Source organism: Harmonia axyridis, chromosome 3 (assembly GCF_914767665.1).
Source record: "Harmonia axyridis chromosome 3, icHarAxyr1.1, whole genome shotgun sequence".
Taxonomy (NCBI): Eukaryota; Metazoa; Arthropoda; class Insecta; order Coleoptera; family Coccinellidae; genus Harmonia; species Harmonia axyridis.
Genome location: NC_059503.1, coordinates 21,160,665 through 21,176,350, shown reverse-complemented (window position 1 = coordinate 21,176,350; position 15,686 = coordinate 21,160,665). Strand labels below are relative to the sequence as shown.

The 15,686-nt window shown below is 33.1% G+C and overlaps 3 protein-coding genes across 4 annotated transcripts in view; 1 reads left to right on the top strand and 2 right to left on the bottom strand.

The window, feature by feature from the left end:
- Nucleotides 1-15,686, top strand: part of LOC123676276 (tyrosine-protein phosphatase non-receptor type 13-like) — a 158,865-nt gene that overhangs the window by 30,671 nt on the left and 112,508 nt on the right. The window contains exon 2 of one of the 2 annotated variants that reach the window (XM_045612083.1): nucleotides 10,942-10,985. The exons of the other annotated variant lie outside the window; for it this stretch is intronic. The gene's annotated coding sequence lies outside the window, so the exon portion shown is untranslated. The remainder of the gene's footprint in view (nucleotides 1-10,941; nucleotides 10,986-15,686) is intronic. 2 annotated transcript variants of the gene reach the window in all.
- On the bottom strand, nucleotides 11,799-14,012 carry LOC123676282 (leucine-rich repeat-containing protein 15-like). The gene has a single exon (XM_045612093.1). The coding sequence runs from the start codon at nucleotides 12,969-12,971 to the stop codon at nucleotides 11,970-11,972; it is 1,002 nt and encodes a 333-aa protein (XP_045468049.1). The 5' UTR covers nucleotides 12,972-14,012; the 3' UTR covers nucleotides 11,799-11,969.
- LOC123676281 (phospholipase A2 inhibitor-like) lies at nucleotides 14,154-15,558 on the bottom strand. The gene has a single exon (XM_045612092.1). The coding sequence runs from the start codon at nucleotides 15,505-15,507 to the stop codon at nucleotides 14,449-14,451; it is 1,059 nt and encodes a 352-aa protein (XP_045468048.1). The 5' UTR covers nucleotides 15,508-15,558; the 3' UTR covers nucleotides 14,154-14,448.

Below are 15,686 nucleotides of genomic sequence, written 5' to 3'. Positions count from 1 at the left end.
TATGAAAAAGGAAAACGGTGAAAATTACAAAGAACTAGTTGTGAAGACAATGTGGAACACCGTTGCAAAAAAAATGCAAGAAATGTATTTTGTGAAGTGGAAAATAATTTTTGACCCATTTAAAGACATTATCTTTAAGTCTAGTAGGGAAGCTCGTAATGCGAAAAGAAGGAATTTGCAGACGTGTGCAAATAAAAGGAAGTGCAGCTCTGCTTCTTTGAAATTGGATGAGTATTATGCAATGGTTTCATTATGGGATGAAAACACTCCAGCAGGACTCCAACGGAAATTTTACCATATCGCTTCAGTGGAACTTGCCTGGAGAGGTGGAGAAGCAGTAAACTGCAAAGTTCATTATTTTAAAGAGGAAGTGGATAATTCTGGGATAAAAACAGGTAGAATACACATTTTTTTAAATAACTGATTTTCAAAAATCCAACTTTTTAGGAAGAGTAGAATATAATCCTCTCTTCAATAAAACGGCACAGGGTGGAGAAAAAAAAATGGCCGAAAGTAAATGGCTGGTCCCTAACACGAAGAACCCAACTTTTTGTCCAGTCCGCCTATTCAAAATTCTGATGGTTAAACGTTCATCTAGAATAACAACTGATAGATTATTCTTAACGATTAACCCATCATGGAACAAAGAACTTTCAAGTGGATGGTACAAAAACTCTCCAGTGGGAAAAAATGAACTTTCGAAATGGACTAAAGAAGCGGCAGAGAAGGCAGGATTGAATACAAAAGGAATAAAAATAACAAACCACTCTATGCGGTCGACAGCAGTCAGTAACTTAGCTAAAGCAGGGGTAGGTGAACAACAATTAATTAAAATTACTGGCCACAGTTCAGCCAACTCAATTAAACCTTATCTTCAAATGGATAATGAGCACTACTCCAACATCATAAACACCCTTAGAAGTGACGCCTCAGAACCTCCAGCTAAAAAGCAGAAAACAGAAGATCCTGCAGTCACTCCTCCCGCTTCTCACTCAACAGATTACATTAATGATGTACCTACACCCCACATCTTCAATGAATCAACAAAAGTTTCAAACAATACCCCTACCGTGTACCAAAATTGCAATTTATATTTTAATTGTACCATAAATAATTAAATTTGTAGTATTTTGGATGAAATAAAATTGAGTATCTGTTTTTCAGTTTTCAAATTAATACCTATACATAGGTAATGCATGCAGAATAATCTGTTACTCAGGAAATAGTCTTGTCAAATACCATTCGGGCATCTAATTTTTCCTGTGAAAAAAATCGAAAAAACACATTGCAAAGTAATATTTTTTGACAAAAAGCATTCGTGCAGGTGCAAAAATCCTCGTCTTCGACTCGGATTTTTGTTGCCACCAGCACTCATGCTTCTTGTCAAAATATTACTTAGCAACGTGTTTTTTCGATTCTTTTCGGAAAAATTAGATGCCCTTATGATATTACTTACGATAATTGCATTGTAGGAAGCGAAACTGCACTGCGATAATTGTCCTGTTCATAGATGCATAGTTTCTATGCAACTTACACAGTTCGAATCTATGGCATTTCCATTCTAAATCAGTTTGACAAGTAATGTAATAGTTCATTCGGAAAATATTCCCCCGAATTACACACGTGCATCAAAACGACCGGATAATTTCGCATTCCAGCGTGTTTTCTTTGAAAAACTGCATTCGGTCATTTTCATTTTTGGAGAAAGAGCCCTCCACCTTCGGTGTCGGGCTCTTTCTCTAAAAATGAAAATGAACTCATGCAGTTTTTATGACAACACGCTGTCATGCAAAATTATCGGTAATTTTGATGCACTTGTGCAATTACTTATGAAAACGATGCTGTGATGAGCTCATCACAGCACTGTTTTTAGAACTGTAATGAACTCATTACGATACTGAAATAGAGAGAAATATATACCCAATATAATTATAATAATTCTGTACAACTGATTCGGTTGAAATTTATTTATGTGTCACGCAAATTTCCATGCCGAAATTCAGACGGATCGTATCAAAAGAACCCCTCATATAGATAAAATAACCGACAACAATGTCGTCTTGGTAAATCACGATTTTTTCGAGTGATTTTTGGTCTATGATGAAAATTCCACTCCTTCATTTCCCTATCCACCTAAGGCTACGAATGTTATATGACATTTTCCGCTTCATTCATCCCTTGTCATCAGTCAAGGGTGTTGATGCGCCTATGCCTCCAACCGGCATTCCAAACCGACTGGTAATTTGCCATATTTTTAATTAGTTGCCGTTATTCATAAGAGACTTTCAGCCTCATTGTCTGCTCCAATATGCTGTTCTATGTCTCTTCGAATTTATTTCCGCCATTGTAGCTGCTGACAGGATGAAATGAATTCGTGGTTGTAATCCTGATGTGGAGCTCTGCAACACTTCCCCCTGACTTTGTCGATTAATCAACTGAATCAACAGAACCAATGAAGCAGACTTCAGTTTGCTACGCAGGGAGTTATTTAGGATCGAGCATCCATTTTCTTCATTTGTAATTCAGCTAATCGACTAACTCTCAATACATTAGAGGAAGTCCTTAATGAAAATGTTCTTATGTTTTTATTCTGACCCTCTGTAAGACTTTTTTCATTGCTAGGAATATTTTAATCATTTTGAAATATGTATAGGTACGTAATTTTTCCATTTGGTGCTTATTGTCATTTTATCACAATATCACTAATTTTTCAATTTTGAGCCAGGAATGTTCTCAAAGTTTAGGTCCCATTCATTAATGACGAATCTGGCCTCAAATTCTTTCCATCCATTTCTCAACACGATAACTCATCAACATAAAGACCAAGAAACTTTTTTCTAGTTTGACTCTAATGAATAAGTGATTCGCGGTTGAAGCCTATTACGAAAGCAAAGACGAATCTTTCTGCATAAAAGGTATTGAAAATTTAGAGGAATATTGGATTATAGGGTGTCCCAAATTCTATGCTCAATGTAAGCACCTCGAGAACTATAAATTCAGAGAAAAAATCTTCACGGACCGATCTATTTTTTGAAAATAATGGAATATCAAATTATAAAAGTTTAATGAGTCTTCTTGATGTAGGATATTTAATATATCAAATAATTTGACAACTTTGTGTCTAATCCTTCACAATAATATATCTGCATAATATATTTAGTTTATTTTTGTCTTGGAATATATTCCAATTCTAAAAATGACAAATTTAATAATCAACCAAAAGAAAATTCAAAATGACTGAAACTGTACAAATTGAGTAAACGGTTAACGAATTGAACAACTAAATTAACATAAAGACAGACGTACGTTTCGGAATTTTTGTATTTAATACTACAATTTTTCCTCATCAGTGCCTTATAGTTCAACAAAATTATTGAATTTACAAACTCACCACTTGTTTTATCTATTTCACTAATTGTAATTTTAGTGAAATTTTTTCTTGTATTAAATTAAAATTTAGAGTCGATAGTCTCATTATGAGAATAAAAATTCTATATGGATCATAAATCGAGTTATTCTTGTTAAAATTCAAACATCAAATTCAAAAATTTAACATCAAAGCAGCATTCGCATATTTTTACGGATTTAATCCCATTCACATATATTGCTCCAAACACTTTTAATCAATCGAATTAGTGAAAAATTGGATACCAGGTTTGTTGTTAAGTGTCTTTCCAGTCCATAGTTGTCTGGTCATGTAAAACAGAATATTTTCAATTTTGAGAGTATGCTAGATGTATGTTTAATCGCATTGCTGCATGCATTTCGAGCAATAAATATTTCAACATAGGTTAATGACTCATGAGTGAAAAAAGTAAGCGAAAGCTAATTGCTGAATTTCAGTCTGCTCCAGGTCTGTATTTTCATACGGAATATTATTAAGGTTTAATGTTTTTTTCTGATTCTAACTTCTTTGGGCTATATGAGACCTCTCAAACATAGAGCTTGTGTGAGTTAGAAGGGCTAGATGTATTCTGTGCAAGTTTTGTTACTGGGACCCATTGACTTCTGATAGTGCCTTAAATTATTTACCCAACGACAAATGAGGATATGGTTCCCAAAGATCAGAAGAAAATTTTCCAATGCATTTCAGAAATTTCAATATGTTCCATGGACTCATTAAACAAAATGCATTCCACAACGTTTTCTTCAAAATATATCGTGGCTTTTTCTTGAATCCAGTAAATAAGCATTGTTTCTCACAAAAAGATTCTAACTAATTAATATTTCAATCAGGTAAATACCCTTTCAATATTATCTCGATCCACTCCTGAGCTCCTGAATTTGCTCCATTTAACTCAAAACTAAAATGATGTGCTTTCTAACGACAGAGGAATCTGAACCTAATGACTGAACTGTAAAGACTCGTGTCCTATAAATGCACTGGGATAGAAGATTGAAAAATATAAAGCACCAAAAATGAAGAATTATGTTCTCATTCTTATGTGTCAAATAAAAGAAATACTATTTCAGTACACTGCTGAAAATGACAGACAAAATATTGGGATTCTGACTCTTTCTAAGAATGCCTGCCTCGATATAATAAATACGGTGTATTGAAAAAATTTGCAAAATATTTCATGAGATGAATAGTTTGGACATTCTGAAATATGCTGATATGAAATCAAGTCCGTCGTATTTTATCGACTTATGTATTTTAGATTTAAAATGAACGATTTTAGTTGTCAACATTAATAATAGTTAATAATAAACTGTCGTGAAGAAGTTTGGTTACTCCTATTCTTAATGCACTTAGAATTTGTGAAATTCTAAATGGGGAAAATAATAATGCAGTGTGAAAACCACAAGCGTAATCCTCACAATATATATTAATCGTAGATAAAATGTTTTATTTGCGATATCGTTCAAATGGCGTTTTATTCAATCGAAAAATTGAATAAAATATATGTTGTCACATTTGATTTATTTGAAGGTTCAATATAACGCGTGTTAGGTTCAAAATATGAATCACATTACTGCATCGGTATTCGGTTCATGTCGACCCGATAATTTTTATCGATGATGGTTAAACGTTCAATTGCTCGTATTCATCATATAAATTTTCCATTGATAATTTTCTATCGGTTCGGTGATTCGTAATGAAATCAAAAAAATTTTCATCAGTGATCAGAGAAACGTAGATAGAATTAACGGCGGATACACACAATGTTAGATCCTAATGCTCTAATTATTTTGCGGCATAAAAACTCCTTCAATTATCTTGAATGGTTTCTGTTTGTTATTGTAAGAAATGAAATTTTGCTCTTTACTTCTATTCAATTAATTTAGTAATAAGGTCAAGTAGGCTTAACCCATTTTTTATGCCGCAAGCACTATCTCAGTATAATGGTAAATTGCTCAAGTGTACACAACAGTATACAGACAATTTTTAAAATATTACACCCATTACTGTTTTTTTTTCAAACGAACAATCAACTTCTCATTTTGACTGACAAGATAATCGAAAAGTTCTTATTTTACTCCGGAGTGAAAAGTGTTGCTATATCAACGAAGCTACTACGTTCGGCGAGTAAACACAGGCTCGTCATGAGTAGTGACACTTCTGCTCCTTATGAAATAATTTATTATTGATCTCCAACTTCATAATTTCCTATCACGAAATGCCTTTCATAACATTCTGAACATATTTGTTATTGTATCTGCCTATTTATTTCTGTCTATATATGTATCCAGAAATCGTTGATTTCGACAATTTCACCAAATTTTGTTTAAAATTGTTGTTGTTTGAAGATTGTGGGAATTGTTATAATTTGCAAATACAATATCCTACATATATCATTATAAACAATCGGAAAAAAAAATTATATGTTCAACTCGGCAGCAAATTAGATGACTAGCCTCGCTACGCTCTGCTATGAACTATCAGTCGCGACAGTCAATCTTTCACTTTGCCGCCTAGTAAAACAAATAACTGTTTCATTTTTCATATACCATTGCATTTTCTTCATACCATTACATTATTGAACTCAATCACTACAAGGATGTAGGTACTAATTTACGTATATAAATCAGATTTTCTCATTCGACTACTTAATAGGTCCAAAATCCATTGTTGAATGTTGCTTCATTATGATAGAAATGCCCAAATTTGTTGTATCACTAACAAAATTATAAATTGAGGTTAATTCAAACTTTCGGTAATTTTCAGGAAGAACTTTCGAAAATGTTGAAAACTAATTTGAAGGTTACATTTCACTTCAAAACTTTCGTTAATCTGCTCAAAGAATAGTGAAAATGTTCAAAGCTAACTTGTTGGTGTGAAGTAAAAGTTCCTGCAATAGTAAAATTTGTGACTCAGTGGCAATTGATAAAATGTTTCGCGAATGTTGTCGAATAACACTTCTCGAAATGAGCTCTCCACGAATATTCAATTTTTTTTCATTTTAAATGATAATCTGTAGACGTCTTCACCCATTCGCTTCTCCTGAGCAATTTCCTCTGGAAATTAGTTTTTTCGATCATTCCGACTGATTTTGCCACTCTCTTCATTCCCTTGTTAACATAGTTTCCTCCCAGACAGATAGAAATTCGCGATTTACACGATATTTTTGCAAGGAATTGTGCCAGATGGCGAATAGAACGGAAAAGCATTCAACTGCCGGTAATATTATTATCTAATGTCGAGGGAAAACTTCAACCTTAACCTTATTTGAACAGCATGATGGAATTTATTAGCACAAATCGAGTAGATTTTTCCATCATGATTAGTTCCATTTGTAGATAAATAAACTATACAACTGAAATCTATATTTGATTTTACGTTTTTGTAATATCAAAATCGATGAAAGAGATGAATCGTTTTTACAGCGATAAAAACCTCGTCATGATTCACTCTTGTAAATGGTTTTCCAATAAGAGGTTTTATTTCGATATGAAAAAACGAGTATATTTTCATAGAAATCTATACATGTTTATTTCATTGTGAAGAGAAAGGCATGCCATTGCCTTTGAAAAATGACCGCCACAGATACGGTTGCAGCACCATTACCTTTTCATGAATTGACCATAACCAATTCGCACATTCACGGTTGTATGTCCTCGAAAATTCCACAAATTCCATCTCTAAGATCTTGAACCCATTGTGGAGCTCTGGCATGGACCTTATCTTTCACATGGCCCCAAATAAAGTCTAAAGGTGTTAATTTACAATATCTTGGTGGCGAATTGTGATTACTTCTTCGATAAATCCAGAAACTGGAATAGGACTCATCAAACTTGGGTTTTCATCAACATTATGGGCTACAGCCCTCAGTTGTTCTTGAGCGAAGTACGGTTTCGATACTTTCTGTAAAGTTTACATCGCTAAATTGTCCCAAATTTGTTCTCAAATTTCTTCACCTGTTTCGCTATTGCAGACCGAGAAGGGGCTTCACGACGACCTAAAAGTGATTTAGTTTTGTGAACCGTTACTGCAAAATTTTCACCCTTTTCGTATTGGATTTGAACAATTTTAATGCTTTGTTAAAGCGTGTGTCCTTCCATTTACTTGTCAAATGTCAAAAGATGACAGCTGCCCAGATAGCGAGCTATTCAAAGTGAAACCTGTTATTGGAAAACCCTGTATCAATGAAAATGAGGAAAACGCTGACGTGAAGACGGGAAGCTTTTGGGAGTTCGTCATTTATTAGCTAATGATGCCCTTGGAGACCACCTAACTATATAAATGGGATCTTTAAGGGAGCAATTCGGGTTTCCTAAAAATCAAAGTTCGTCTGTTAAAAAAGCTCTTGTACTTTTACGCCTGCAAAATTTTATTTAGTTCAATATAAATATTTCATCAACAGCCATCATACATTTAGTAATTTGAATATTTCTCGAGTTCGTAGGTTTGACGGACAATATCAATAATTTCCAGTGATCTGGATGTGGATAGTAATAATTCAAATTATGCCGACATGCTACAAGCTTCCTTAGAGTTTCAATGTGTCGAAAGATATCATATTAACGAAGGATACGTCCAGTATTGTTGAGTAGGGTTGACTGTTAATTCAGCAGTCCTTAAACTTGTTCCTTTGAAAACGAAAACGATGCTGATGTATGCACAGATCAATGCTGTTTGAATGTATGAAAACAAAGAACAAAAAATGTTCATCATTATCATGTGTCATTTGGAAGCATGTAAAGTAGGCTTTCGGTTTATCATTTCCAATATTGTTTCATTGTATCTAATACCTATACAGGGTCTTTCACGAGGAACCTCACCCATATTTATACGGGAAAGTACTGAACGTATTTTCATGAAATTCAGCACTTATAAGTATTTCACGATGCTGATGAAATCTAAAATATTTTCAAGGCATGAGCACTTCCGGTTTTTCCGGAAATGACGTCAACTTCCGTTTTTCAAATTAGAACACCATTTTTTTATTGCAGAAATAGATTCCTTAGAAAATTTCAAGTTATTTTGATGTAACATTTTTCAGTTTTGGTTGGAAAATTCGAAAAAAAAATCGAAAATAGAGCTCCGCTGAAACAAGAATAACTTCGAGGTTTTTGGATGGAAAATTTTCATTTTTGGGATTTTTCAAGATGTAAAATTGATGTATCCACTTTAAAAATCGAAATCGCGATTCATGATACAGGGGGTGAAAAAATCGCTTTCAAAGTTAGGGATGACAAAATCGTGAAAAATCAATTTTTTCAAATTAGAACCCTATTTTTTTATGACAGATATTGAATCTGCGTTAAAAAATAATGTGAGTGTATGTATCACACCCTTGCCCTAAAATGAATATTTTCTGAGTTATTCACAAAAAATTGTTTTTCGTCTTGAATTTTCAGCTATTTCTTTTCCCTTCACGCCAAAAAGATGAAATTTTCAGGAACTGTTATTTGAACCATGCTGTAGATTTTTCACCCCTTCTTGAAACCGACTTCAAGTTACTATTAGGAGAACCAGATCCGACATTTCTCAAGTTTGTCATGGTTCTGTTAATGGTATCTCTCGTTGGTCTGGGTGGGTCAGGAAACCTCTCAATGAACAGTCGAATTGGTCTATCTACAACTTTATTACATTCTCCATGAAGTAGAATGAGATTTAAATAATCTTCATTGGTAAAATTAGACATAGTGATCGATTTTATAACTTAATACGAATTATCACCGAATTAATAGTAAACACAAAATGCTACTGAATAAAGAGGAATTTGGCAGATGTAATTAATGATATCTATCATTAAAAAAAAAGAATGTAAAACCTGGTAAGTTTTTGCATATGGTTCATAAGGAATTATTTATTTATCACTGGAGAGAAAACCGATGGCCGATTAGTTGAAATAAAAAGGTTTCCGATACGAATTCGAATCAAAATTCGCCATCTATTTAGGAACAACCTATAACTTTTTTCTCTTGCATATTAGGGTAGTAAAATCTTAAACATGGTTAAAGTAACAGTTCCTGAAAATTTCATCTTTTTGGCGTGAAGGGAAAAGAAATATCTGAAAATTCAAGACGAAAAACAGTTTTTTGTGAATAACTCAGAAAATATCCACTTTAGGGCAAGGGTGTGATGCATACACTCACATTATTTTTCAACGTGGATTCAATATCTGCCAGAAAAAAATAGGGTTCTAATTTGAAAAAATTGATTTTTCACGATTTGGTCATCCCTAACTTTGAAAGCGATTTTTTCACCCCCTGTATCATGAATCGCGATTTCGATTTTTAAAGTGGATACATCAATCTCACATCTTGAAAAATCCCAAAAATGAAAATTTTCCATCCAAAAACCTCGAAGTTATTCTTGTTTCAGCGGAGCTCTATTTTCGATTTTTTTTTCGAATTTTCCCGCTCAGAGAGAATTTTCCAATCAAAACTGACAAATGTTACATCAAAATAACTTGAAATTTTCTAAGGAATCTATTTCTGCAATTAAAAAATGGTGTTCTAATTTGAAAAACGGAAGTTGACGTCATTTCCGGAAAAACCGGAAGTGCTCATGCCTTGAAAATATTTTAGATTTCATCAGCATCGTGAAATACTTATAAGTGCTGAATTTCATGAAAATACGTTCAGTACTTTCCCGTATAAATATGGGTGAGGTTCCTCGTGAAAGACCCTGTATAGCTTTATTATTTCTCAATAAACTTGTCGGTGGAATTTTTAACACCGCAGTAGTTTTTAATTGGAGTTTTTAAGAGTGTAGAATCAAGAAATAGAAGAAAAAACAAATCTTTTCGACCGCGGTATCGTCGAGCTTTTCTTGAAAATAATTTTGGCAGAATAATAACTATCATGAATGAATGGAAGGGTATTATTTAATAATTTATATAGAGTGAGTTTTAAAAATGGAACGTCTCATTTATCTCAGAAACGGATAGTACGATTTTTATAGATTTTGATGTGCAAAGATCTTGTGCTATATCCCATATCAACAATGTATTTACATTGTTGTGGGATCTTTTCTTTTTACAATAACATGAACTTTGTTATTTCCAACGAATTACCCTGTATATTTCTCGCCTTTTGACATTCTCAAGAAAAACTGAATATTTTTCTTTTAATGTTCCCTATCACATTCATATTATCTATTCATATTATCTTCGCAAAAGTAAAAATAATACATTTAGATGGCTATGATTGAATAAACTCGTTCAATTTGTAAAATCTTCAAATCTTCAATTCATGTTAGGGATATCTCCACATTTCAGTATTAAAAAAATGAATTTCTTCAATGATGAATAACAAAGTTCATTGTTATACCAGAAAAATGAAAAATCTGACAACAATGTAAATACCACCATAATATAAAAACCATATCACAAGATCCTTCTAAACCAAAATCTATAAAATCGGGCGATTCGTTTCCAGGATAATTGAGTCGTTCCATTCTCGAAACTCACTCTGTATATCGCCAATCTGTTCCGCTTCTTGTACTGTAATTTATCAAACTATTAAAAAATATTTTTTCTTTTTTTGCAGAAATTGAAGAAAACATCGAATGAATAGTTCAATTACTAGTACAGGTAAGTTAGGAATCTTCCAATCTGGTTTAATTACTCATTAATTCAGTAACATTAGTGGTAATCGCCAAATATTTGCTCTAGTATATTGACTTCCCTATCTTATGATCCCTTTCCAGTGTACCTAAGGTAGAGGAAACTCTGTGCTCACATGAGGGATGAAATAAAATTTTTGCTTTCAGATTTCAAAGTTTCCAATCGCAAAATGTTTTTCATATCATTCGTTACAACTTTAGTTTGATTTTTCTCCAGCGCTGTGTCCGTACATGCTTGTAACAGCCAAAGTATTATCAGATTAGAAGCATAATTGGAGTGATTATTCCGTAAGGGCTGTATATAATCCCAATATGAATTTCAGCTTTTCCAGATGAAGGATATGAGAACTTTTTTATGTATATTCAGATTGGATACTCATTCTTTCGATTGAAATTTGACCCCCTTCAGATATACGGTCTAACTTGCTCATGTTCAAACAAGAAATTCCCGGGACCTCAATATTTCGTGTCCTACTACTGGTCTGATATTTATGGGTATGGTTTTAGGGACGGGTTTTTTGAGAGGAATTTCAGCTTCAGTTATATAGTTTGCGTTGACTAATTGCAAATGTGAAATTCTCAGAATATCAAATGGAATTTTTGTGAAATTATTTGTTATTTATTATTGTTCATTATAATAACAATAATGATTACTTCATACAATATTATTAGATTATAGGTTAATGCATACCATTATGCACCTTAGTGATGTTTGTTCATCCACAAAAATAGTCTTTAGTGTTGTTATTTTTTTTGAGGAATATTTTCTGATTGAACAACATCGGAAAAAATATTTATATTTATGTTCGAATGAATATAATAAGAGTTATTACTACAAAATTCTAACACTAATCACTAACTTTTTTATTTTATAACATATCAAATAAAAATAAATTTACTCGGTTGAAGTTGTAGTGTTTTCTTCTTTTTTGTTCTCCCGATTTCCTTTCATTTATTTCAACAGTTTTTCTATATCCCTCATTTTGCCTTCCAATCTTTCAGCATAACAATTCATATCGGCATAAAACGTAGAAACTGATTTATTATTTTTTTCCGCCCAGTTCTTGATATCAGACAAGCAATCACAATCGAAGGGATTTGCATCGATATCGTTTATTTCCGCCTTCAAGAGAGATTCTTTGTCATCTATACACTTCAATTTGTTGTTGCTTATTCTCAACGCGTGTACTGAAACCTTGTTCAGCATTTTTGGAGGATATTCTTCTAGAAGATTGTTGTCCAACCAGAGATTGTTGATTTTATTCAAACCTCTGAAGGTGTGAGGATCCACTCTACTAATTTTGTTGTTACTGAAAAGCAAGTTCAAGGTCAAAGGTATCTTGCCGAAACTTTTAGTGCCTGCCATATTTGAGAATGCATCTGATGGTAGTTCTTTTATTAGATTACGTTGGAATGATAAACGGGTTAAAAGTGGAGTAGCTTTAAACCAATTGCTGTTCCAAGTGGTTATTTTATTTAAGGTTAATCTGATGTTTAACAAATTCGGCATATTGTCCAACGCCTTATCTTCGATAACAGAAATTTCATTTTGACTAAGGTCGAGGTCACTTACAGGGAGATTATTGAATATACCTTCCGTGATTGTTTTGAGATGGTTCTTCTTCAGTTTTATTAAACGAATTTGCGATAAGTTTTTGAATGCTCCTGGTTCAATTTCTTGTATATTATTCTCTTCCAGTATCAATTCATCCAGAGCACTGATATCACTTATGCAATTTTCATATAGAACAGGTATATCTTGGTGTCTGATTTCGACGGCGTCGAAGACACTTCTTGGAAGTTCATCTTTGAGGTAATTCGACGAGACGATCACTTGTTTGAATTTGTGGTTAAAAGCACTGTACCCGTGAACTGTCACATTTTTGAATGTCAAATGTTCTGCTCTAACGTAGCAGAATAAACATAATAACAGCACTGACTTAATGAAGAACATTTTCAATTTTTCGAGTTACGATGCATACCGTTGTTTATATAAAACCTTGTCGCTATGTTCCTGGTATTTGTTATTTACATTAACGTGCAGTCCAAATCGATAACCCCCGATTTTGTTAGTTATAATTAATTCGATGAATTGTGTAGAGGGCCAGTGTTATGATTTTTTTTTTCGTGTTCTGTTATCTAGTTTTAATTCGTTGGTACAGAGTTATAATGGGAATACATTATTCTAGGAAGCAATATAGCAGGGACTGATATCTCTTGTGTTATCATTTTTTTTGTGTAGGTACCTATTCACATATTTTAACGGGTTCAAATTTAAATGCATATTTCCAGTCGAGAAATGAGAATGTTTTGAAAAAATAGTTCAAAATATCACTTTGCACTTGAAATTAAAATTGACAGCAAGCTCTTTTCTTGAATCAAAACTTCAAATGAAATTCCTCATCAGTTCAATCACATCGGGAAGAATGTTTGTTTGGGATTTTTTAATTTCTACACACAAGAAAGTGTGAATGAGTGAAATATTAAATTGAAAGTTTATATTTATAGAATAATTTGGTAGTGCCTATTCATGTTATGTATTACTTGCTATCAGAGGATTGTATTAGAGGACTTTCCCTCAAATTTCATTATCGATAAGTAATTGATATAAATAGTTGTCTCATTTTTGGCTTCAAAAATCAATCTCTGAATATAACTATTACTTTGTTTCGTCATAATATCTGTATTTCTCGAAATTTGAGCTGGGAATAATCTCAAAATTTTCAAACGTTAAGGTTCGTCTCGCAGGTGTCAAGTTCGTCCTCAAATTCAATTCTGTCCGTCCAGCCGGCCGACGGTATATACGATACCTAACTTCTGAACGGAAAGGCCCAGAATCTTGAAATTTCCAGGATAGGTTTGGAGCTCGGATATTCGATGATGGGCAAAATACGACTAAGAGTTCCGTAAATATGGCCGTTCGAAATTTTGCGTTCCTGGTAATTTCAAACTGCAAATTCGATCAAGATCGAAATGTATTATGACCTCAATATTTCGCGTTCTGTTGGTCTGATATTTATGAGTATGGTTTTAGGGTCGGGTTATAAGACATTTTAAAGAAATTTCTGTTCTTTTGGATATACGGTTTGTATTGAGTAATTGCAAATATGAAATTCCCAGAATATCAAATGGAATCTTTATTAAATTATTTGTTGTTTATTATTGTTTATAATAATAACAATAAAGATTACTTCATACAATATTATTAGATTATAGGTTAATGCACACCATTATGCACCTTAGTGATGTTGTTCGTTCATTCACGAAAATAGTCTTTGTTGTTATTTTTTTTTAAATATTTTTCTGATTGAACAACATCGAAAAAAATATTCACATTTAAGTTTGAACGAATAAAGTAACCGTTATAACTACAAAATTCTTACACTTATCAGTAACTTTTTCATTTTATAACATATCAAATAAAAATAAATTTACTCGGTTGAACTTGTAGTGCTTTCTTCTTTTTTGTTCTCCCGATTTCCTTTCATTTCTTTCAACAATTTTTCTATATCCCTCATTTTTCCTTCCAATCTTCCAGCGTAACAATTCATATCGGCATAAAACATAGAAACTGATTTATTATTTTTTTCGGCCCAGTTCTTAATATCAGACAAGCAATCACAATCGAAGGGATTTGCATCGATATCGTTTATTTCCGCTTTCAAGAGGGATTCTTTGTCATCTATACACTTCAATTTGTTGCTGCTTATTCGCAACTCGTGTACTGAAACCTTGTTCAGCATTTTTGGAGGGAAATCTTCTAGAAGATTATTGTCCAACCAGAGATTGTTGATTTTATTCAAACCCCTGAAGGTGTGAGGGTCCACTCTACTTATTTTGTTGTAACTGAATATCAAGTTCAAGGTCAAAGGTATCTTGCCGAAAGTTTTAGTGCCTGCCATGTTTGAGAATGCATCTGATGGTAGTTCTTTTATTAGATTATGTTGAAATGATAAACGTGTAAGAAGTGGAGTAGCTTTAAACCAATTGCTATTCCAAGTGGTTATTTTATTGAAGGTTAATCTGATGTTTAACAAATTCGGCATATTGTCCAACGCCTTATCTTCGATAACAGAAATTTCATTTTGACTAAGGTCGAGGTCACTAACAGGGAGATTATTGAATATACCTTCCGTGATTGTTTTGAGTTGGTTCTTCTTCAGTTTTATTACACGAATCTGCGATAAGTTTTTGAATGCTCCTGGTTCAATGTCTTGTATATTATTCTCTTCAAGTATCAATTCATCCAGAGCACTGATATCACTTATGCAATTTTCATATAGAACAGGTATATCTTGGTGTCTGATTTCGACGGCGTCGAAGACACTTCTTGGAAGTTCATCTTTGAGGTAATTCGACGAGACGATCACTTTTTTGAATTTGTGGGTGAAAGCACTGTACCCGTGAATTGTCACATTTTTGAATGTCAAATGTTCTGCTCTAACGTAGCAGAAAATACATAATAACAGCACTGACTTAATGAAGAACATTTTCTCTTTTTCGAGTTACGATGCATACCGTTGTTTATATAAAACCTTGTCGCTATGTTCCTGGTATTTGTTATTTACATTAACGTGAAGTCCGAAGCGATAACCTCCTATTTTGTTAGTTAATTAATTCGATGAATTGTGTAGAGAGCCAGTGTTATGATTATTTCTTTTCGCGTTTT

Excerpts from the sequence above, each read along its gene's own strand:
- LOC123676281 (XM_045612092.1), bottom strand. The coding sequence starts at position 15,507 with ATGTTCTTCATTAAGTCAGTGCTGTTATTATGTATTTTCTGCTACGTT.
- LOC123676282 (XM_045612093.1), bottom strand. The coding sequence starts at position 12,971 with ATGTTCTTCATTAAGTCAGTGCTGTTATTATGTTTATTCTGCTACGTT.